This window comes from Dama dama, chromosome 13, assembly GCF_033118175.1.
Source record: "Dama dama isolate Ldn47 chromosome 13, ASM3311817v1, whole genome shotgun sequence".
Lineage (NCBI taxonomy): Eukaryota > Metazoa > Chordata > Mammalia > Artiodactyla > Cervidae > Dama > Dama dama.
Window position 1 is genome coordinate 15,915,720 of NC_083693.1, and position 24,201 is coordinate 15,939,920.

The following is a 24,201-nucleotide window of genomic DNA, read 5'->3' on the forward strand; positions in this document are numbered from 1 at the left end:
CAGCAGTCCCTTTCTCCTCTTGCAGTAATCCTAAAGTCCCTCCTGATTCTCGATTTGGTTTTTATTGGACATGTTGAATGAAAGAAGCAACTATAACCGATCAGAGTGTGGCTATATTCATTCAGATTTACAGGTTATGTTTTGACTCTTCTCTCATTAACCACACTTTTAAATTCTGACTCCTAGGCTTGCCAAATCTACCAGGCCATGGCCAAGTGCTTTGGGCCAGAGAACTGGGCCTTTGGAGTCACACACAGAAGGAACTGGATTTTGAAGCGCTACTTCCTTCCTGCGTACTTCAGTTGGGTCACTTAATGTCTCTCCTACTGAAACACTGTTTAATGAGCACCTACTAAGTGGAAGCACTTAGCTGGGCACTGGGAGTGGTGAGCAAAACAGAGATGATAATTAGGGGCAGGAGGACTCTGGCACTAAAATAAGTAAATTAAGTGGGAAGATGAAGAAGCAGAATGATCTGCCAGAACATGGAGAGCACACACATGTATATTGGGTGGCAAGGAAAGACCCTGCTGAGAAGGTGACTTATGCAGGGCCAGAGAGTCAGAAGGTCTAGTCAAGCCAGCAGCTGAGGGAGGGACAGTCCTCTGAAGGGCCAGGACTGGGAGATCTGGATGTTTAAAGCCCAGAAAAAAGTGGGGCATGGCTGAAAGAAACGGGTAGAATGGCAGAGAATCCATTGGAGCCCTCACACCATCCTGGACTTTTGTCTACCAAGATGAATAAATTGACTTTTATTCTAAGGGGATGAAAAGCCATAGAAGGGGTTTCTGAGATCTTATTGTTTTACTCCTTCTGCTTTATTGTTTAATCTGATGGTTAGCGAGTTTCAATTTCTCTTCCCTGATGGGCTTTTAACTGTGTTTTGCTTGTGCAAAATTGTTTGCTCATCTTACTGGGATCTTAGTGTGTTTCTTATTAATTCAATGAGGTCTCTCTCAGCTAAGGATTTTATTATTTTGCTGCATCTATTTTCCCCAGATAACCATTGTCTTTAAATTTTGGTTTCCTTTTCTTGGGTTGAAATTTTAAACATTGGTTCTTTATTTAGTATATGAAAAAGTTAATCACTTTAAGCTTAAGGAAAGTGAAGCAGACTAAAGAGCTTCTTGATGAAGGTGAAAGAGGAGAGTGAAAAAGCTGACTTAAAACTCAACATTCAAAACACTAAGATCATGGTATCCGGTCCCATCATTTCATAGCAAATAGATGCAGAAACAGTGGAAAACAGTGACAGACTTTATTTTCTTGGGTTCCAAAATCACTGTGGATGGCGATTGCAGCCATGAAATTAAAAGATGCTTGCTCCTTGGAAGAAAAGACATGACTAACCTAGACAGTTTATTGAAAAGAAGAGACATTACTTTGCCGACAAAGGTCTGTATAGTCAAAGCTATGGTTTTTCCAGAAGTCATGTATGGATGTGAGAGTTGGACCATAAAGAAGGCTGAACTCCAAAGAATGGATGCTTTCGAACTGTGGTGTTGGAGAGGACTCTTGAGAGTCCCTCGGACTGCAAGGAAGTCAAACCAGTCAATCTTAAAGAAAATCAGTCCTTAATATTCATTGGAGCGACTGCTGCTGAAGCTCCAATACTTTGGCCACCTGATTAGAAGAGATGACTCATTGGAAAAGACTCTGATGCTGGGAAAGATTGAAGACAGAAGGAGAAGGGGACGAGAGAGCATGAGCTGGTTGGATGGCATCACCAACTCTATGGACAAGAGTTCGAACAAGCTCCCGGAGCTGCAGTCCATGGGGGCGCAGAGTCGGACACGGCTGAGAGACCGAACAACAACAACAACAAGCTTAAGGAGCCCTCCACCACGTGACACTTGATAAATTATGTTTCTTTGTTCATTGTTTGCGCGGTTCACTGTCTTACACCGGTGGACTTTTTTATCCTCTTGGGCGGGGCGCGGCGGAGCAGACTCCTGTGTTCAGACCAGAGAGGGCCCAGGCTGCGGAGACACCTCACCCTGCAGATGCCCTGTGGCTCCTTCTCGGCCGGAGGCTTCGACTACCCTCTACTAGGTACCCGAGCTGTCGTTACATATCACAGACAGACGGGGCGAGAGCGCGGAGCTTCAGCGGAGAGCCGGGAGAGACAGCAGCCAGGACCGGCCCGGGAACTCAGCACCCGCAGTCAGGCGGGTGTGGCGAGGTTCTGTCCAGGAGTTCCGCCCAGGAGTTCCGCCTGGGCCCCGCCCGGGCCCCGCCCCGCCGCCGGCCTCGGCCCCGCCCCGCCGCCGGCCTCGGCCCCGCCCCGCCGCCGGCCTCGGCCCCGCCCCTGGCCTGGGATTCGCAGGTCCTGTGCCGACCTCTCCGCACTGCCCGAGCCGCCCATCACTGATTTCATTGGCTACCTCGCCGTTCCCGCCCCCAGGCACCAGCTGATTTCCGCAGCCAATCGGCAGGCGCGGCGGTGGCGGCGGCGGCGGGTCTCGGTGGATCCCGGGTGCTGAGGTACCGGGCCTACTGGAGGGGGGCGACGGTCTAATTCAGGGCAGTGGCGTTGCCCCGCTTGTCGTCTGGGTGTCCAGCCGCCACTCCTGGGGCTCAGAGGTCACCCCCCTGCAGTTGGAGGTGCCGCGACCTAGACTGTCGAGGGCTGGCCGGAGGTTTCTGGGGTGGAGTTCGGAGGTCGTGCCTCTGTGGAACGTTGGGACTCCGCCGGTCTGAGCAGAGGACGGGCTGCTCCCGGCTTTTTCTTAGCTCCTGTTTGGGGGTCCCCATTCCTTTCGCGGAAGGAGCTCCGAGGGAAACTGAGGCCCTGGGGGCCCGGGGCTTCTTGCAGGCACTGAGCTCCGACGGGAAGGGCCGCTCGAGCCCGGGCCGCCGCGGGTGACCTTCGGACACCCGGAGAGCCGCCTCTTACCTCCCTCCTGCGAGCCGGCGGGGGCTCCGGAGTGCGGGGAGGGGGCTAGGGCCAGGGAGGGGTCGCTCCGCGGCCCCGCTCTTCCTAGGGGCCGCACCCCTTCTGCCTCCCAAGAACCCCAGTGCCAGTTGTTTCAGGCTGTCGTTCCCGATTTTGAGATTTCATTTCTGGAAGTTCATTCGCGCCACTTGGAGAGCGAAAAGGCTGTATTGTGGCTTCTGCACTTGTCTGGAAGTGAAAATAAAAACCAGACTTGGGAAGGTTCTGAAGGCCAAGGGAGCTGTGAGAAACCGGAAGAATTCCTTAGTTGGACAGAAATCTTCCCCTTAACTTGCTTCACTTGTTACATAATTCAAACCGTTTCAAGATCAGAGTATTTAGTCTCATAATTCTTCTGAGCAAATGCTCTTAGTCTTGACCTTAAGTAAAACTACTTTGGAATGCTTGAAGTATTGAGCAAGAATTTTTTTGTAAAAGGTTCTGAGTTTAAGGCTCAGTGCAAGGAAGGAAGCTGGGAGCAGTCCTTACCTCTCGTCAATGATCCCAGCTCCTGCTTTATTACTCCAGGACCAAAAACAGAAGTTATTTCTCCACATCTGTGGGTTTTGGGAAGACATAGCAATGGATGGGGAATAAAGGGAGAAGAAAGGGGATTCTTGTTTTTTGCTCAAAAAAAAAAAAATATGTATTTAGGGAAAATTGTATTTATTTGCCTATCTCTCCCTTCATCTCAGGCAGTATAAATACGTTTTGACATTTTTTTGTGCACAAAATACTCAACACATGTCATGAGTATGTGTTGGGTATTTATTTTAGGGAAAGAAGTCATCTCTAACAAGAAGAAGACATTTATCTTCAGTGTAGTCCCAGAGGAATGAATATGCCTTGTGTGGAATTAACCTTGGGGTTTGGTTTTCAGTTAAGGAAATGAGGCAGAAGGAGGTGATAACCAAGACCTTCCAAGGCCCAGCTGTGGTCTGTAGGACTCCGACCAGCCATGTTTACATGTTTGAGAATGGTGTTGAGGACTCCGAGGACTCCTCTGAGGAAGAGTCCCACCGAGTGGCCCTGCGGCCCCGGGGCAAGGAGGGCCAGAAGAAGGGTGCCCACCACCCTCGCCGGTCAGGAGCAGGGGACGTGGTGCTGCTGCAGCGGGAGCTGGCCCAGGGGGACAACCTCAACAAGCTCGCCCTTCAGTATGGCTGCAAAGTAAGAAACCCCACAGGAGAAGGCACCACCTGCCCCTTGGCCCTGTGTTTAGAGGAACAGAGGTGCTCACTGAAGGGTGGGGATCCTTCCTACCTCTTCCTGACCCCCAGAAGTGGTTGGGAGAAGCCTGTTCTAGAGTAAAGGACACTCCTATCTAGCTAGAGATGGAAGGCAGGTGGAATGACCTGTTCATCAGAGAGAGAGAGGGGAATTAGGAACTTCAGGTGATGGGACAGTTCTCTGCCTGCACAGTACTTCTGGTCTTCCTTGTCCTTCCAAACTGAAATTCTGAAACCTTTTTTTCTCTTTTGAGCACATTTTATTTAACGTATAATGGGGCCAGAGATGCCAGGTAGAGTTTATCCAAGATTTCTTTGGTGTGCTTGCCTTTTTTTTTTTTTTTTTTGCTACTTTTCTGTTTTTAAACCTTTCTTGCTAATTGTAGCTTATTTGATTGGTAAATTTTTGCCTTCTTTCTTTCAGAAGTGCATGATCTATCCTTTGTATGCTATGTATCTATATAACCCTGTTTCTCTCTTTAATTATGTTTTTAGCATTCAGAGTGATTAACAATGGCAAAGTAAGTAGGAGGGTATTTATTGAATTGTTGCATTTTCTTCTAGATTCAAACTATTTCATTTTGCTAGCACTGTGCTACTATTTTCTATGGCTTTCTCCAAGGCTATATAAGCTACTTGTTTAAAAATCCTTTTATCCTTGAAGGGTCTCACATTTATCTAACAGGGATCAAATGACTCAACATGCTGTGTGGGACTGTCGTTTCCCAGGGTATTAAACTGGTCTCCAGTGACACATGCAAAACTGCTCAGTCATTAAGTCATGTCCAATTCTTTGTGACCCCGTGGACTGTCGCCATCTAGCCTCCCTGTCCATGGGATTCTTCAGGCAAGAATACTGGAGTGGGTTGCCATTTCCTACTCCAGGGATCTTCCTGACCCAGGGATCGAACCTGCATCTCCTGCATTGGCAGGCGGATTCTTTACCACTGAGCCACCTGGAAAGCCCCCTGGGACTCATAATGGTCTCTAAATTGTACTAAGATTTTTATTTGATCCTTATAATCAGCTTCTGTAGGCATACTAAATGGTTTATAGAGCAAGGGCTAAAAATTGAATCCTTTCCTACAAAGACCTGAATAGACACAGTGGGCTTCTTGGAATGCTGATGTTTAACAAATCCAAAAGAACTATATAATTATCTAATATGTGATCGGTTTTCCTATTTGAAGTAAATAAATTTGATATTAGCTTATTAGGATCAAAGACAAAAATATCTTAAGTACCTTAAGTTACAAGATGTACCCCCAATACAATTAAATGGTAAAAGCAATTGCTAAATAATTAAAATAATGAAGATGATTGATTTGGATGAAGTCTGTTGACTATATTTACATTCTAGTTTAAATGGACTTAGGAGTTAAAACCTTAGAATCTATCTCTGACGCTTTTGGTAAGTTTTCAAACAATCACTTGAGGGAGGATTTTTCTTTGACTTACATTTCCCCCTACTTTTTAAATCTTAAAGTTTGAGTATGAGGGGAGTTTGTTATGACTTTGTCATAAACTTTGTTGTGAGTCTTTAAAACTCAGGTCACGTTCCTTTCTCAAGTCATAATATTGAAATGGAAGGTGTCAGTCTGTAGTTTCCAACTTTATGCATACTCTGTGCATGTTTCTAGTTATAAAAAGTGTTCTGAAAGCCTCAAGCTGAATTGACTCTAGATTGCTTTTATTTTAAAAATAAGTTTATAGGCCATACAGTACATCTGGAAAGGAAAATGTAGTAGAATCATGGGAGCACACCTTTTAAGTTGTTGTTGCAGATGAACTAGGTCCTAGTGTCAGTAGAGCTGGCTAAGGCTTTGTGTTTGCTGAATGCTGATATCTACTGCAGCTGCCAAATTACATTGTGATTCCGGAGAGAAGTCAGCCAGACAGGGGCACTGTTGCCTAAAAAGTTAAATGCAGAAAGGGCTACAGCCTTCTTTTACCATGAAGTGTTTCACCTTGAGGCTTTTTATTGAAGGCACACTTTAAACAATAAATTCTTTTCCAAAACTGATCTTGAATTGCTCAAATTTGTAAGTCTATACAAAAATTTGATGATTAAGCTGTACATTAAGGCTGAGTTAAAGCCAAAAAACATTATTCAGCCTGAACTCAATTTTGTGTATAGTTAAACAGTTTTCCAGTGTTCGTCAGATTGTTAAGTGATGTCGGTGTGGACCATCACCCAGGAAGTTTAAGTGCCACTTTTTGGATATTAGTTTTAAACAGCTTTACATATTTTTTGATGTTTGTCTTTATGGCTTCCCTAGGTTGCAGATATCAAGAAAGTCAACAACTTCATCAGAGAACAAGACTTATATGCTTTAAAATCTATTAAGATTCCAGTGAAAAACCACGGGATCCTAACAGAGACCCACAAAGAACTCAGACCCCTCCTGAACTCATCCTCAGAGACCAGAGTGACCTTCGAGGAGCAGCCAGACCCAGACAGAGCAGCTGTCAATGCCAGTGCCTCATCTAGCTCACTGACAGATTTCTTTAAGGGCATTGACCAGAATATTGAACATGCAGTTCAGTCAGAAATCTTTTTGAGTGAAAGTTACTCCATAGAGACCTCCAGTCAGCCACTGCTTCCTGCTCCTCCAAAGACACTGACAAATGGTGCAGACTGTGGAATTCAGTGGTGGAATGCTGTTTTTATCATGCTTCTAATTGGAGTTGTTTTACCAGTGTTTTATTTAGTCTATTTTAAAATACAAGCTACTAGTGAGACCCCTAGTATCTTGAACACAACTGCTATCCCTAATGGCTCCACGGCAGGGAATGCAGTTCCAGGGCAAGCCCCCAGATTAGCAATTCCAATGCCAACCATCCCCTCTTCAGACAGCCAGTTCAGTCAGACCACCCACGGGGGGATCTAGCTCTTGTTTCTAAGGAATCAGGCCAGCTTTAGCACCTAGGCTTCCACTGATGTTGTCCATATCTTAGCATGCTGCATTTTTTTTTTCTGTGAAATATGGACAGATTTCAGTAGTCACCATCATGTTCTCAATCACATTCATCATGGGGAGTGGACTCATCCAAGCCTGTGGGAGCCAAAACATCAACATTCTCAGCCTCTTACATCCAGAGAAGAGCGACAGGAGAGACGTTTACACATGGCAAATGCTGCTCCTTGAAGGCATTTAGTGGACTGGACTTGTGTGTCTTCACAATAGCACTGTAGGCCCTCAAGTTGGACGTGCTTGGAGGGAGATGAATGGCCTTGGCAGATGGACCTGCATATGGGAGACCCTGGTGTCAGCTTTGTCTGTGTTGTTTTGTCCACTGCCTACTGTAGAGGGATGCTGCTGCTGCTGCTAAGCCACTTCAGTTGTGTGCAACTCTGTGCAACCCCATAGACGGCAGCCCGCCAGGCTTCCCCGTCCCTGGGATTCTCCAGGCAGGAACACTGGAGTGGGTTGACTGGCTCTGAAAAATGATGTTTTGTATCTCTCCAGCAAAGACAGTGTGCAATAATGAGGTGCCGCCCTGTTTCAGGGCGTGATACATTACAGTTGTAACAAGCCCTGCTTCACGTTTATACCCAGATAGCTTTTTTATGTCATATCTAGAATTTGGAAAGCCCTGGATCTAAACTGTTGAATATTGAGTAGATAAGCAGTTCTGTTCCTCATAATTTTAGCGCTCCTTAATCTGACACACAGGCACATTTTAAGCTCTTCATGGTGCAGCCGGCACTTCCTGGCCAGAACATTTTAAGGCCATGGCCCAGTTTCACCTGAGGATCTTTTCCATGGTGATTGCTAACTGGATTCCCGAAGTCAGCATCCTTGGAGGGAGCTGTTTCTGATCTGTGTCGGTTGAAGTAGGTATAGGGAGAAAGATGAGTGCCTTATCACCCAGGTCCCAACACGTGACATTTCTAAGGCTGAGCAGTCACCAGCCCAGCATCTGCTGGCCCCCATATGCTCCTGGCAGAGTGGTGCAGGGAGAATGGATGTACTTGCTCTGCTTCCTTGACCCCATTCTTAGGACTTCTAGAGTCATAGAACAGGATTAGGACTCAGTCACCTTTCTTTGGGTGAATACAATGTAGCTCATGATGTTAAAATACTGAACACAATGTAAAGCCTAGAGGTGACCCTTGCTGTGGAAAACCATAGAAAGAGAGGCCTGAGGTTTGCCCATCTTCTCTGACGAGGCCATAGCAGTGTTAAGTTTGGAAGCTCGTGGAGGGCCTGGTTGGCCTCTGAGGCCTTACTGTTGTAGTAAGGGTGACTGGGGTGAGGGTAGGAGCCTTGGTCCCATGGAGGAGTGGAAATTGGCCAGGGTGGCTGAGCCTTGGAAAGGTCTGCCTCCAGGGAGAAAAACATGATGCACAGATGCTGAGCTTTGGGTAGGTTTAAGGCATTTGACACCTTCAGCCTAGAGATCAATTTAAGAGAGCTCATGTAAGAAAAGGGGAATGTGGTGGATGAGTACTTGAGATGGATTTTCAGTTTCTCCTCTCAATTATGTGAAAAACTGTTTTGCCCTGGGTTCAATTAGCAAATTTAAATCTTAAAACTAAATGTTTTCTTCAAAGTCAAGCTGATCTTAAAGATAAAGTGAACTTGTGAATCATTGCTACAGGAAATGTTTTGATCATATAAATGCCTTTCTAATCAAGTGTTTGTGTGCTGTGCCCAAGGACCACAAGTTTCTCTAACATTTTGTTACCATTAAATTCACAAGGCAGGATGCAGACTTATGAGAAAAAGACTTTTGCCAGGCAAAGAACTGTATACTTTTTTCAAGTGGAATAAAATAATTTCTTCTGTGAAGGAAAATTGATTCTTCCCTTTTAATTTGGGAACTGGTAATTCAGAGTTAAAAGATGTGGGATGAAAAAAAAAAAAAGATGCGGGATGATGCTGGAGAAAATGGAGTTGTCTGTGTCCAAGAGGTGAGGCCTGCCCATGGCTTGTGCCCATGATTACCCCAATAGGTGAAGAACAAGTGTTAACAGACACAGTCTCGCTGATTGGCCACATGACATGCTTTAAAATTGTTTTGGGTATACATAAGAGATACTGTGGAGCTCACTTTCTGTATGTTTTACTGCATTTGTAGTGTGTTTTGGGAGTTAAGTTGTAAAGAAATAATTAGACTTGTTAGATAGTCTCCAGTCCTTTTGATTGAACTGTAGTGCTTAATATTGCAGAAGTCTAGGGAATCTGTCATCAGACAAAGGATATTCCCATCTGGGAAGGCAAGGATGCAAAGATGAAGCAGACGCCTTATGGTCACCCAGAGCAGGTCTACCCAGTCACGGCCATGACACAGCCCCTCCTCAGGAATTTAGTTCTTTACTTTGCCTCTGTGAATCCCTAAATGAGGGAGGCTAATATGGGCCCTAAGATGACTGCTCATAGAGGGGATTTTAACATTTTTTCCCAGTTTCATTGAGATGTAATTGACATACAGGACTATATGAGTTTCAGATGTATAGCATAATGATTTGACAGATATGTTGTGAAATGATTACAAGTTTAGTTAACATCCATCGTCTTATGTAGATACAAAAAGAAAAACATGGTTTTTTTCCTTTTGTAATAAGAACTCAGGATTTATTCCCTTCACAACTTTGGTATATACCATGTAACAGGTGTCAACTATAGTCATCAAGTTGTACATTATTACTTTTGTAATACTTCTCTTATAACTGGAAGTTTATACCTTTTGACCATGTCTTCCAGTTTCCTCCCTGACCTCACTGTCTGCCTTGGTAGCTACAAATCTAATCTCTTTTTCTATGAGTTTGGGTTTTTATCTTTGCATTTTTTTTAGATTTCATGTATAAGTGAGATCATACAGTATTTGTCTTTCTCTGACTTACTTCACTTAACATAATGCTGTTAAGATCCATCTGTGTTTTCCAAATGGCAGGATTTCCATCTTTTTAATGGCTGAAAAACATTTCAGTGTATGTTTATGTATCACAGTTTCTTTATCCATTCATCCCTCAATGGACACTTAAGTTGTTTCCGTGTCTTGGCTATTGTAAATGAATGCTGCTGTGAACATGAAGGTGCAGATATCTCTTTGACATAGTGTTTTTATTTTCCTCAGATATATCCCCAAAAGTGGAATTGCTGGATCATGCTGTAGTTCCATTTTTTAATTTTTGAGGAACATCTATATTGTTTTCTATAGTGTCTGTACCAATCTATAATCTTACCAATGGTACACAGGGGTTCCTTTTTCTCCACAACCTTGTCAGCATTTATTATCTCTTGTCTTTTTGATAGGTTTTCATGTATGTGTTGACCTTTCATATCTCTCTTCATTGGAGAAATGTATTCAGGGTCTTTGTCCATTATAAATTATTATTATTATTATTTTGCTGTTGAGTTACAAGTTCTTATACATTTTCGATATTAATCCCTTATCAGATACATGGTTTACAAATATTTTTCTCTCATTCCATAGGTTATCCTTTGATTTTTTTAATGGTTTCTTTTGCTGTGCAGAAGCTTTTTACTTTGATATAGTCCCATTTAAAAATTTTTTTTATTTTGTTGCTTGTGCTTTTAGGTGTCATGTTCCAAAAAACTTGCAAACACTGATGTCATGGAGCTTACTGCCTGTTATTTTCTAGTAGTTTTATGGTTTCCTCTCTTTGAATCAAGTCTTTAATTCATTTCAAGCTAATTTTTAGTGAGTGGTGTAAGATAGGCACCTACTTTCATTCTTTGCATGTGAATATTCAATTTCCCCAGCACTATTGTCAAAAAGACTGTTTTTTTCTCCATTGATTACTCTTGGCTCCCTTGTGACATATGGCTTGATTCTATATGAATAGGTTTATTTCTGGGCTCTTGATTCTGTTCCATTGGTGTGTGTCTGTTTGAATGTCATTACCATACTGTTTTGATAACTATAGCTACACAGCTTGTAATCAGAAAATGTGATGCTGCCTACTATGTACTTCTTTCTTTCTCGGGATTGCTTTGGTTCTTCAGAGTCTTTTGTGGCTCTGTATAATTTTTAGTACTGTATACTTTTCTCTAATTCTGTAAAAAATGCCATTGGAATCTTGATAGAGATTGTGTTGAATCTATCAGTTCAGTTCAGTTCAGTCGCTCAGTCGTGTCTGACTCTTTGCGACCCCATGAATTGCAGCACACCAGGCCACCCTGTCCATCACCAACTCCTGGAGTCCACCCAAACCCATGTCCATTGAGTTGGTGATGCCATCCAACCATCTCATCCTCTGTCATCCCCTTCTCCTCCTGCCCTCAATCTTTCCCAGCATCAGGGTCTTTTCCAGTGAGTCAGGTCTTCGCATCAGGTGGCCCAACTATTGGAGTTTTAGCTTCAGCATCAGTCCTTCCAATGAACACCCAGGACTGATCTCCTTTAGGATGCATCTCCTTGCAGACCAAGGGACTCTCAAGAGTCTGCTCCAACACCACAGTTCAAAAACATCAATTATTCTGCGCTCGGCTTTCCTTATAGTCCAACTCTCACATCCATACATGACCACTGGAAAAACCATAGCCTTGACTGGATGGACCTTTGTTGGCAAAGTAATGTCTCTGCTTTTTAATATGCTGTCTAGGTTGGTCATAACTTTCCTTCCAAGGAGTAAGCGTCTTTTAATTTCATGGCTGCAATCACCATCTGCAGTAATCTTGGAGCCCAGAAAAATAAAGTCAGCCACCGTTCCCACTGTTTCCTGATCTATTTGCCATGAAGTGATGGGACTGGATACCATGATCTTAGTTTTCTGAATGTTGGGCTTTAAGCCAACTTTTCACTCTCCTCTTTCAGTTTCATCAAGAAGCTCTTTAGTTCTTCTTCACTTTCTGCCATAAGGGTGGTGTCATCTGCATATCTGAGGTTATTGATATTTCTCCCGGCAATCTTGATTCCACCTTGTGCTTCTTGCAGCCCAGCGTTTCTCCTGATGTACTCTGCACATAAATTAAATAAGTAGGGTGACAACATACAACCTTGATGTACTCCTTTTACTATTGAGAACCAGTCTGTTGTTCCATGTCCAGTTCTAACTGTTGCTTCCTGACCTGCATACAGGTTTCTCAAGAGGCAGGTCAGGTGGTCTGGTATTCCCATCTCTTTCAGAATTTTCCACAGTTTATTGTGCTCCACACAGTCAAAGGCTTTGGCATAGTCAATAAAGCAGAAGTAGATGTTTTTCTTTCTGGAACTCTCTTGCTTTTTCGATGATCCAGCGGATGTTGGCAATTTGATCTCTGGTTCCTCTGCCTTTTCTAAAACCAGCTTGAACATCCGGAAGTTCACAGTTCACGTATTGCTGAAGCCTGGCTTGGAGAATTTTAAGCATTACTTTACTAGTGTGTGAGATGGAGTGCAATTGTACAGTAGTTTGAGCATTCTTTGGCATTGCCTTTCTTTGGGATTGGAATGAAAACTGACCTTTTCCAATCCTATGGCCACTGCTGAGTTTTCCAAATTTGCTGGCATATTGAGTATAGCACTTTCACAGCATCATCTTTTAGGATTTGAAATAGCTCATCATCTCCACTAGCTTTGTTTGTAGTGATGCTTTCTAAGGCCCACTTGACTTCACATTACAGGATGTCTGGCTCTAGGTGAGTGATCACACCATCGTGATTGTGGGTTGTGATGATCTTTTTTGTACAGTTCTTCTTTGTATTTTTGCCACCTCTTCTTAGTATCTTCTGCTTCTGTTACGGCCCTACCATTTCTGTCCTTTATTGAGCCCCGCTTTGCATAAAATATTCCCTTGGTATCTCTAATTTTCTTGAAGCGATCTCTAGTCTTTCCCATTCTATTGTTTTCCTCTATTTCTTTGCATTGATCGCTGAGGAAGGCTTTCTTATCTCTCCTTGCTATTCTTTGGAACTCTGCATTCAAATGGGTATATCTTTCCTTTTCTCCTTTGTTTTTTGCTTCTCTTCTTTTTGCAGCTATTTGTAAGGCCTCCTCAGACAACCATTTTGCTTTTTTGCATTTCTTTTTCTTGGGGATGGTCTTGATTCCCTGTCTCCTGTACAATGTCATGAACCTCCGTCCATAGTTCTTCAGGTACTCTTTCTATCAGATCTAGTCCCTTAAATCTATTTCTCACTTCCACTGTATAGTCATAAGGGATTTGATTTAGGTCATACCTGAATGGTCTAGTGGTTTTCTCCACTTTCTTCAATTTCAGTCTGAATTGGGAATACGGAGTTCATGATCTGAGCCACAGTCAGCTCCCAGTCTTGTTTTTGCTGACTGTATAGAGCTTCTCCATCTTTGGGTGGAAAGAATATAATCAATCTGATTTCGGTGTTGGCCATCTGGTGATGTCCATGTGTAGAGCCTTCTCTTGTTGGAAGAGGGTATTTGCTATGACCAATGTGTTCTCTTGGCAGAACTCTATTAGCCTTTGCCCTGCTTCATTCTGTACCCCAAGGCCAAATTTGCCTGTTACTCCAGGTGTTTCTGGACTTCCTATTTTTGCATTCCAGTCCCCTATAATGAAAAGGACATCTTTTTGGGGTGTTAGTTCTAGAAGGTCTTCTAGGTCTTCATAGAACTGTTCAACTTCAGCTTCTTAAACGTTACTGGTTGGGGCATAGACTTCGATTACCGTGATATTGAATGGTTTGCCTTGGAAGCAAACAGAGATCATTCTGTCAATTTTGAAAGTGCATCCAGGTACTGCATTTCAGACTCTCTTGTTGACCATGATGGCTACTCCATTTCTTCTAAGGGATTCCTGCCCACAGTAGTAGATATAATGGTCATCTGAGTTAAATTCACCCATTCCAGTCCATCTTAGTTCGCTGATTCCTAGAATGTCAATGTTCACTCTTGTGAACCTATTTGACCACTTCCAATTTTCTTGATTCATGGACCTAACATTTCAGGTTCCTATGTAATATTGCTCTTTACAGCATCGAACCTTGTTTCTATCACCAGTCCCATCCACAACTGGGTATTATTTTTGCTTTGGCTCCATCTGTTCATTCTTTCTGGAGTTATTTCTCCACTGATCTCCAGTAGCATATTGGGCACCTACCGACCTTGGGAGTTCATCTTTCAGTGTTCTATCTTTTTGCCTTTTCATACTGTTCATGGGGTTCTCAAGGCAAGAATACTGAAGTGGTTTGCCATTCCCTTCTCCAGTGGACCACATTCTGTCAGACCGCTCCACCATGACCCATCCATCTTGGGTGGCCCCACACAGCGTGGCTTAGTTTCATTGAGTTAGACAGGGCTGTGGTCATGTGATCAGATTGGCTAGTTGTCTGTGATTGTGGTTTCAGTCTGTCTGCCCTCTGATGCCCTCTCTCAGTGCTTACCATCTTACTTGGTTTTCCCTTACCATGGGTGTGGGGTATCTCTTCACAGCTGCTCCAGCAAAGGAAGAGCTACCCCAGGTTTTTAATAGCAAACTGGTGGCCAGCTCTAAGTGAAAATCTCTAAAGGAATCGATAGATAGTTTTAAATAATGTTAAATCTTCCAATCCGTGGGTACAGGATAGTGTTCCCTTTATTTGTATCTACTTCATTTTCTTTCATCTTTATCTTGTAGTTTTCATTGTAGAGATATTTCGTCTCTTTGGTTAAATTTATTCATAAGTACTTCATTGTTTTTGATGCTTTTAAGTGGCATCATTTTATTTCTTTTTCAGATAATTCATTATTAGTGTGTACAAAAGAAATTCTTTTGTATCCTGGAACTTTACTGAATTTGTCAATTAAATCTAACTTTTTGGTAGAGACTTTAGGATTTTGAATATGTAATATCATGTCAACTGCAAATGTTGATATTTTTTCTTCTTTTCCACTTCTGGTACTTTTTTTCCCCCTTGATTCCACTTCTTATTGCTCTGGGTAGGACTTCCAGAACTATATTGAATAGAAGTTTTGAGAGTGGACACCCTTGTCTTGTTCCTGATCTTATGGGAAAAACTTTCAGCTTTTCACCATTGATCATGATACTAGCTGTGGACTTATCATATTTATGGTCTTAGTTATGTTGAGATATGCTGCTTCTATACTTAATTTGTTAAGAGTTGTTTTTTTTTTTTTAAATCAGGAACAGATGTTTTATTTTGTCAGAGTCTTTCTTGGCATCTATTGAGATGATCACATAATTTTTATCCATTTTGTTATGAGGTGTATCACACTGATTTATTTGCAAATGTTGGAACACCTCTGCATCTCTGGAATAAATCACTTAATCATAGTAAATGATCCTTTTAATGTGCTATGGATTTTGGAAAGTTGATGTTTTATTGAGAATTTTTGGGTCAAGAATACTGATCTCTAATTTTTTTTTTCTTATGGTGTCTTTTTTAGAATAGATAATGCTGGCCATGTAAAGTAAGTTTGGGAGTTTTCCTGCTTTGATTTTTGAGAATAGTTTGAGTAGGATTGGCATTAATTCTCCTTTAACTGTTTGGTAAAATTCACCAGTGAAGCCGTCTGGCTGTGGGCTTTTCTCTGTTGGGAAATTTTTTATTACTAATGCAGTCTCCTCACTTGTCTGCAGATTTTCTATTTCTGATTCAGCCTTTATAGGTTATATGTTTCTAAGAATTCTTCCATTTGTTCTAGATTGTCCAGTTTGTTAGCATATAGTTGTTCATAGTAGCCCCAAGGAGTCTTTATATATCTTTGAACCAGTTGTAATGTCTCTTTTCTCATTTGTAATTTTTTTGATTTGGGTTCTTTCTTTTTCCCTTGGCTAGTCTAGCCAAAGATCTGTCAATTTTGTTTATCTTTTCAAAGAATCAGTTTTTAGTTTATCTTTTTAGTCTCTATTTCATTTAATCTCCTCTAATCTTTATTTCCTTTCTTCAACTAACTTTGAGCTCAATTTATTCTTCTTTCTCTAGTTCCTTGAGGTGTAAAGTTAGGAGGTTTATTTGAAATCTTTCTTATTTCTTAATGTAGGGGTCTGTTACTATGAGTTTTCCTCTTCTAAGATCTATCTGCTTTCTCTGCATCACATACATTTTGGTATGTTGTGTTTTCATTTTGGTTTGTATCAAGAAACTTTTCTGTTTCTCTTAAGGAAGATCATATTCCATGATCAAGTCAGATTTATCCCAGGAATGCAATAATTCTTCCATATATGCAAATCAATCAATGTGATACACCATGTTAAGAAATTGAAAGATAACCATATGATAATCTCAATAGATGCAGAAAAAGCTTTTGACACAATTCAGCCCCATTTGTGATTTAAAAAAAACTCTTCAAAAATGAGCATATAAGGAACCTATCTTAACATCATAAAGGTCATATACAACAAACTCACAGCAAACATTATTCTAAACAGTGAAAAACTGAAAGCATTCTCTCTGAAATCAGAAACAATACAAGGGTGTCCACTCTCACCATTACTCAATGTAATTTTGAAAATCCTAACTATGGCAATCAGAGAAGAAAAAGAATAAAAGGAATCCAGATTGGAAAGAAAGAAGTAAAACTCACTATTTGCTGATGACAGATTCAAATGATCACTATTTGCAGATACTGTACATAGAAAACCCTAAAGATACTATCAGAAAATTACTAGAGCTAATTGGCAAATTTAGTAGAGTTGCAGGATACAAAATCAATACACAGAAATTGCTTGCATTCCTATACACTAAAAATGAAAAATCAGAGAAATTAAGGAATCAATCCTACTTACCATCGCAACAAAAAGAATAGAATATCTAGGAATAAACTTACCTAAGGAGACATGTAAGATGATATTGTGAAGAACAATATCACATAGGAACCTGGAATGTTAGGTTCATGAATCAAGGTAAATTGGAAGTGGTCAAACAGGAGATGACAAGAGTGAACATGGACATTTTAGGAATCAGTGAATTAAAATGGACTGAAATGGGCAAATTTAACTCAGATGACCATTATATCTACTACTGTGGGCAAGAATCCCTTAGAAGAAATGGAGCAGCCCTCATAGTCAAAAAGAGTCTGAAATGCAGTTCTTGGGTGCATTCTCAAAAATGACAGGATGATCTCTGTTCATTTCCAAGGCAAACCATTCAATATCACAGTAATCCAAGTCTATGCCCCAACCAGTAATGCTGAAGAGCAAGTTAAATGGTTCTATGAAGACCTACAAGACCTTCTAGGACTAACACCCTAAAAAGATGTCCTTTTCATCATAGGGGACTGGAATGCAAAGAGGTACCTGGAGTAACAGGCAAATTTGGCCTTGGAGTACAAAATGAAGTAGGGCAAAGGCCAACAGAGTTTTGCCAAGAGAACACAATGTTCATAGCGAGCACCCTCTTCCAACAACACAAGAGATGACCCTACACATGGACATCACCAGATGGTCAATACTGAAATCAGATTGATTATATTCTTTGCACCCAAAGATGGAGAAGCTCTGTACAGTCAGCAAAAATAAGACCAGGAGCTGACTGTTGCTCAGATCATGAACTCCTTATTGCCAAATTCAGACTTAAATTGAAGAAACTAGGATAACCATTAGACCATTCAAGTAAGTAAGTAAAGTCGCTCAGTCGTGTCCGACTCTTTGCGACCCCACAGACTGTAGCCTACCAGGCTCCTCTGTCTGTGGGATTTTCCAGGCAAGAGTCCGGGAGTGGGTTACTATTTCCTTCTCCAGGGGATCTTCCCGACCCAGGATCAAACCCGGGTCTCCCACATTGCAGACAGACGCTTTACCGTCTGAGCCACAAGGAAGCCCAGACCATTCAGGTATGACCTAAATCAAATCCCTTAAAATTATACAGTGGAAGTGACAAATAGATAAGGTATTAGATCTGATAGACAGAGTGCCTGAAGAACTATGGGTGGAGGTTTGTGACATTGTACAGGAGGTAGGGATCAAGACCATCCTCAAGAAAAAGAAAAGGAAAAGGCAAAATGGTTGTTTGAGCAGGCCTTGCAAATAGCTGAGAAAAGAAGAGAAGCAAAAAGCAAAGGAGAAAAGGAAAGATATACCCATTTGAATGCAGAGTTCCAAAGAATAACAAAGAGAGATAAGAAAGCCTTCCTCAGCGATCAATGCAAAGAAATAGAGGTTAACAATAGAATGGGAAAGACTAGAGATCTCTTCAAGAAAATTAGAGATACCAAGGGAACATTTCATGCAAAGATGGGCACAGTAAACAGAAGCGGTATGGACCTAACAGAAGCAGAAGATATTAAGAAGAGGTGGTAAGAATACACAGAAGAACTGTACAAAAAAGATCTTTGTGACCCAGGTAACCACGATGGTGTGATCACTCACCTAGAGCCAGACACCCTGGAGTCTGAAGTTAACTGGACCTTAGGAAACACCACCATAAACAAAGCTAGTGGAGGTGATGGAATTCCAGTTGAGCTATTTCAAACCCTAAAAGATGATGCCGTTAAAGTGCTGCACTCAATATGCCAGCATATCTGGAAAACTCAGCAGTGGCCACAGGACTGGAAAAGGTCAGTTTTCTTTCCAATCCCAAAGAAAGGTAAAGCCAAAGATTGTTCAGACTACCACACAGTTGCACTCGTCACACACACTAGCAAAGTAATGCTCAAAATTCTCCAAGCCAGGCTTCAACAGTATGTGAACTGTGAACTTCTGGATGTTCAAGCTCGATTTAGAAAAGGCAGAGAAGCCAGAAATAAAATTGCCAGCATCCATTGGATCATAGAAAAAGCAAGAGAGTTCCAGAAAAACATCTACTTCTTCTTTATTCACTGTGCCAAAGCCTTTGACTGTGTAGGTCACAACAAACCGGAAAATTCTTCAAGAGATGGGAATACCACACCACCTTATGTGCCTCCTGATAAATCTGTATGCAGGTCAAGAAGCAACAGTTGGAACTGGACATAGAACAACAGACTGGTTCCAAATCAGGAAAGGAGTATGTCACCCTGCTTATTGTCACCCTGCTTATTCAACTTATATGCAGAGTACATTATGTGAAATGCCTGGCTGAATGAAGCAAAGCTGGACTCACGAATGCGGGGAGAAATATCAATAACCTCATTTACGCAAATGACACCACCCTTATGGCAGAAAGTGAAGAAGAACTAAAGATCCTCTTGATGATAGTGAAAGGAGAGAGTGAAAAAGTTGGCTTAAAACTCAACATTCAGGTCGTGGGGGGTTCAGGATGGGGAACACATGTACATCCATGGCTGATTCATATCAATGTATTGCAAAAACCACTACGGTATTGTAAAGAAATCAGCCTCCAATTAAAATTTAAAAAAAAAAAAATTCAGAAAACTAAGATGGCATCCAGTCCCATCACTTCATGGTAAATAAATGGGGAAACAATGGAACCACTGACAGACTATTTTGTGGGGCTCCAAAATCACTGCAGATGGTGACTGCAGCCATGAAATTAAAAGACGCTTGCTCCTTGTAAGAAAAGCTATGACCAACCTAGAGATCATGTTAAAAAACAGAGACATTGCTTTGCTGACCAAGGTCTGTCTAGTCAAAGCTATGGTTTTTCCAGTAGTCATATCAGCATGTGAGAGTTGGACAGGCTGAGCGCCAAAGAAGTGATGCTTTTGAACTGTGGTGTTGGAGAAGACTCTTGAGAGTCCCTTGGACTGCAAGGAGTTCAAACCATTCAATCCTAAGGGAAATCAGTCCTGAATATCCATTGGAAGGGCTGATGCTGAAGCTGAAACTCCAATACTTTGGCCACCTGATGTGAAGAACTGACTCATTGGAAAAGACCCTGATGCTGGGAAAGACACAGGTAGGAGGAGAAGCAGATGATAGAGGATGAGATGGCTGGATGGCATCACCAACTCGATGGACATGAGTTTGACTATGCTCCGGGAGTTGGTGATGGACAGGGAGGCCTGGTGTGCTGCAGTCCATGGGGTCACAAAGAGTTGGACACAACTGAGCGACCAAACTGAACTGAAGGAGACAAAAAGAGTGTATACAGAAAACTACAAGACACTGATGAAAGAAATCAAAGGTGACATAAACAGAGAGATATTACATGACCCTGGGTTGTAAGAATCAATATTGTTAAAATGACTATTCTAACACATGCAATCTATAGATTCAATGCAATCCCTATCACATTACCAATGGCATTTTTGAAAGAACTAGAACAAAAAATTTCACAATTTATATGGAAACACAGAAGATCCCAAATAGCCAAAGCAATCTTGAGAAAGAAGAATGGAGCTGGGGGAATCAACTTACCTGCCTTCAGACTATACTACAAACTCCAGTAATCAAGACAGTATGGTGCTGGCACAAAAGCAGAAATACAGATGAATGGAACAAGATAGAAAGCCCAGTGATAACCCATACATCTATGGGCACCTTATCTTTGACAGAGAAGGCAGGAATATATAATGGGGGAAAGACAGTCTCTTCAATAAATGCTACTGGGAGAACTGGACAACTATGTGTAAAAGAATGATATTAGAACACTTCCTAACACCATACACAAAGATAAAATCAAAATGGATTAAACACCTAAATATAAGGTAAAAAACCATAGAACTCTTAGAAGAAAATGTAGCTAGAACACTGTGTGACATAATCATAGAAAGATCCTCTATGACCCACCTCCTAGAATAATGGAAATAAAAGCAAAAATAAACAAATGGGATCTAATTAAACTTATCTTTTGCAAAGCAAAGGAAACTATAAACAAGGTGAGATGACATCACTTAAAATGGGAGAAAATAATAGCAAATGAAACAACTGACAAAGTTTAATGTCCAAAATATACAAAGGACTCATAAACCCAACACCAGAAAAACAACCCAATAAAAAAGTGGAGAAGAGACTTAAACAGACATTTCTGTGAAGAAAACAGGCAGATGGCTAATAAAAACATAAAAAGATGCTCAGCATTGCTCATTATTAGAGAAGTGGAAATCAAAACTACAATAAGATACTGCCTCACACCGGTCTGAATGACCATGATTAAAAGATCCACAAACAATTAGTGCTGGAGAGGGTGTGGAGAAAAAGAAATCTTGCACTGCTTGTGGGAATGTGAATTGATACAGCTACTATGGAAGACAGTATGGAGATTCCTTTAAAAACTAAAAATAAAACTACCATATGACCCAGCATTACCACTTCTAGGGATATAACCTGAGGAAACCAAAATTGAAAAAGGTACATGTACTCCAATGTTCACTGCAGCACTATTTATAATACCTAGGAAATGGAAGCAACCTAGATATCCATCAACAGATGAATGGATAAAGAAGCTGTGGTACATATATACAATGGAGTATTACTCAGCCATAAAAAGGAACACATTTGAGTCAGTGCTAATGAGATGGATGAACCTAGAGCCTATTATACAGAGCAAAGTAAGTCAGAAGGAAACAAATATTAAAACACACACAGAATCTAGAAAGATGGTACAGATGAACCTATTTGCAGAGCAGCAATGGAGATGCAGACAGGGAAGAGACTTATAGACATGGGTGGAGAGGGAAGAAGGAGAGGGTGAGATGAATGGAGAGAGTAGCATGGAAGCATATACACTACTTTATGTAAAATAGCCAATGGAAGTTTGCAGTATGACTAAGGAAACTAAAATCATGGTTCTGTAACAACGTAGAGGGATGGGAAATGGTGGGAGGTGGGAGGGAGGTTCAAGAAGGAGGGGACATGTGTATACCTATGGCTAATTCATGTTGAGGTATGACAGAAATGAAGCCAATGTTGTAAAGCAATTATTCTTCAATTTAAAATAAAGAAATTTTTAAAAAGAGAAACTTTTCTTTTTTAATTTCTTTTTTGTGCCATTGGTTGTTCAGGAGAGTGTTGTTTAATTCTCATATATCAAGAACTTTCCAATGTTCTTTCGTAATTGATTTCTAGTTTCATGTCATTGTATTCAGATAAAAGAGTTGGTGTGATTTCAGTCTTACTGAATTTGGTAAGATTGTTTTGTGACCTAACAGATGCCTTTCCTAGAAAGTGTTCCATGGGTGCTTAAGAGGTATGTATGTCCTGATGTTGTTAGGTATGTTCTGTATATGTCTTAGGTCCATCTCTATCATCATTCAAATGTGCTGTTTCCTTATTGATTCTGTGTCTGAATGATCTATCCATTGTTGACTCAGGTATTAAAGTTCCTGGCTATTATTGCATTGCTGTTCTTTCTGCTTTTACCTATCTTAGATTTTGCTTTATGTATTTAGGTGCTCTGATGTTGGGTGCATATATATTTACAATTTTATATTTTCTTGATGGATTGAGCCCTTATTAGATAATAACCTCCTTGTCTTTTTTCACTTTTTTTAGTTTACCCCTGCATTTGGGGGGGGGGGGGTGTTTACTTGGAATATCTTTTTCTGTCCCTTCAATGTCAGTCGATGTGCGTCTCTAAGGCAAAAGTGATTCTCTTGTGGGCAGTAAATCATTACTTCTTGTTTTTTATCCACTCAGTCATTCTGTCTTTTGATTAGAGAATTTAATCCATTTATGCTTCAAGTAATTATTTAGGTTTCCCTGGTTGATCAGTGGTAAAGAATCCACTTCCCAATGTAGGAGACATGGGTTCAATCCCTAACCTAGGAATATTCCACATGTGGTGTGCCGCACTATTGAGCCTGTGCTCTAGGGCCCAGGAACCACAGCTGATGAAGCCTGTATGCCCTAGAGCCTGTGTTCAGCAACAAGAGAAGTCACCACAATGATAAGTATGTGCACCACAACTAGAGAGTAGCCCCCATTCACTGCAACTGGAGAAAAGCCCACACAGCAACAAAGACTCAGCACAGCCAAAAATAAATAAATAAGACTATTTTTTTAAAAAAATTAGTGATTAAAAACAACCAAACAATTACTGATAGGTGAAAAGTGAAAGTGAAAATTTTTCAGTCGTGTCCAACTCTTTTCAAGACCCCATGGACTGTAGCCCGCCAGGCTTCTCTGTCCATGGAATTCTCCAGGCATAATACTGAAGTGAGTATTATGAAGTGGTTAGCCATTCCCTTCTCTAAGAGATCTTCCTGACCCAGGAATTGAACCCAAGTCTCCTGCATTGCAGGTAGTTTCTTTACCATCTGAGCCACTAAGGTATTTGCACTAATAAATAAGGACTAATAATTTCATAAATAACTTTCAGACTATCTTGTACATCTATTTTTCCTTGCTTCTTATCTTGCTTTCTGTCGTGTGTGTGTGTGTGTGTGTGTGTGTGTGTGTGTGTGTTGATGTCTTTTGGTGTCATTTTGCTTTGACTTATTTATCATGTTCTTTTGTGTGACTGTGTGTGTGTGTGTGTGCGGTCTGTTACTCAGTCATGTCTGACTCTTGGCAACACCCTGGACTGCAATCCACCAGGCTCCTCTGTCCATGGAATTCTCCAGGAAAGAATACTGGAATGGGTTGCCATTTCCTACTCTGGGAGCTCTTCCCGACCCAGGGATCAATCCTGCATCTTTGGTATCTTCTGGATGGGCAGGTGAATTCCTTCCACTGCACCACCTGGGAAGCACCGTTTGTGTGACTACTATAGATTTTCCCCTTGTGATTATCATGAGGCTTACATAAAATATCTTAAAATAATAACTTCTAAACTGACATGGTTTTTGAAATTTACTCTTTTACTTTTCCCTCTGGCATTTTAGGTTATTGATGTTAAAGTTACTTTTTCATATTATGTAAACCAATAACAGATTATTGTAATTATGGTTATTTTTACAACATTTATTTTTTCACTTTTAAACTAGAGGTATAAGTGAATTACATGCCATTACCATATTATAGAATCTAACTTTGACTATATATTTACTATTACTGGTGAGTTTTATGCTACTTTCCTGTTTAAAGGGGTTAATTTGTGTCCTTTTACTTCCACTCAGAGAACTCCTTTAGCATTTCTTGTAAGATAAGTTTAGTGGTGATGAACTCCCTCAGTTTTTGTTTGGGAGAGCCTTTTTCTCTCCTTTATTTCTGGAGAACAGGAATAGCTTAGCTGGGTATGGAATTCTTGGCTGAAAGGTTTTTCTTTTGATATTCTGAATGTATCATTCCTGGCCTGACAAGATTTTTTTTGAGAAATTCACTCATGGGGGTTTCATTGTCTGTAACTT

At 41.1% G+C, this 24,201-nt stretch overlaps 1 protein-coding gene across 2 annotated transcripts; it reads left to right on the forward strand.

Annotated features, from left to right (window-relative positions):
* The first annotated feature begins 2,420 nt into the window (after positions 1 to 2,420).
* On the forward strand, positions 2,421 to 8,966 carry LYSMD4 (LysM domain containing 4). 2 transcript variants are annotated; one of them, XM_061158580.1, is made up of 3 exons: positions 2,421 to 2,484; positions 3,816 to 4,105; positions 6,444 to 8,966. In XM_061158580.1, exons 2-3 carry the CDS (start codon positions 3,824 to 3,826, stop codon positions 7,053 to 7,055), a joined length of 894 nt encoding a protein of 297 aa, XP_061014563.1. In that variant the 5' UTR covers positions 2,421 to 2,484; positions 3,816 to 3,823; the 3' UTR covers positions 7,056 to 8,966. The 2 variants fall into 2 exon arrangements, with proteins under 2 accessions (XP_061014563.1, XP_061014564.1); XM_061158581.1 differs by having other exon boundaries at positions 2,449 to 2,484; positions 3,713 to 4,105.
* The last annotated feature ends 15,235 nt before the right edge of the window (positions 8,967 to 24,201 follow it).

What these genes read in the sequence shown, in the direction of transcription:
- LYSMD4 (XM_061158580.1), top strand. Translation starts at nt 3,824, where the DNA reads ATGAGGCAGAAGGAGGTGATAACCAAGACCTTCCAAGGCCCAGCTGTG. An exon ending in CCCTTCAGTATGGCTGCAAA is followed by an intron (nt 4,106 to 6,443) that starts GTAAGAAACCCC and finishes TGGCTTCCCTAG; the next exon opens with GTTGCAGATATCAAGAAAGT.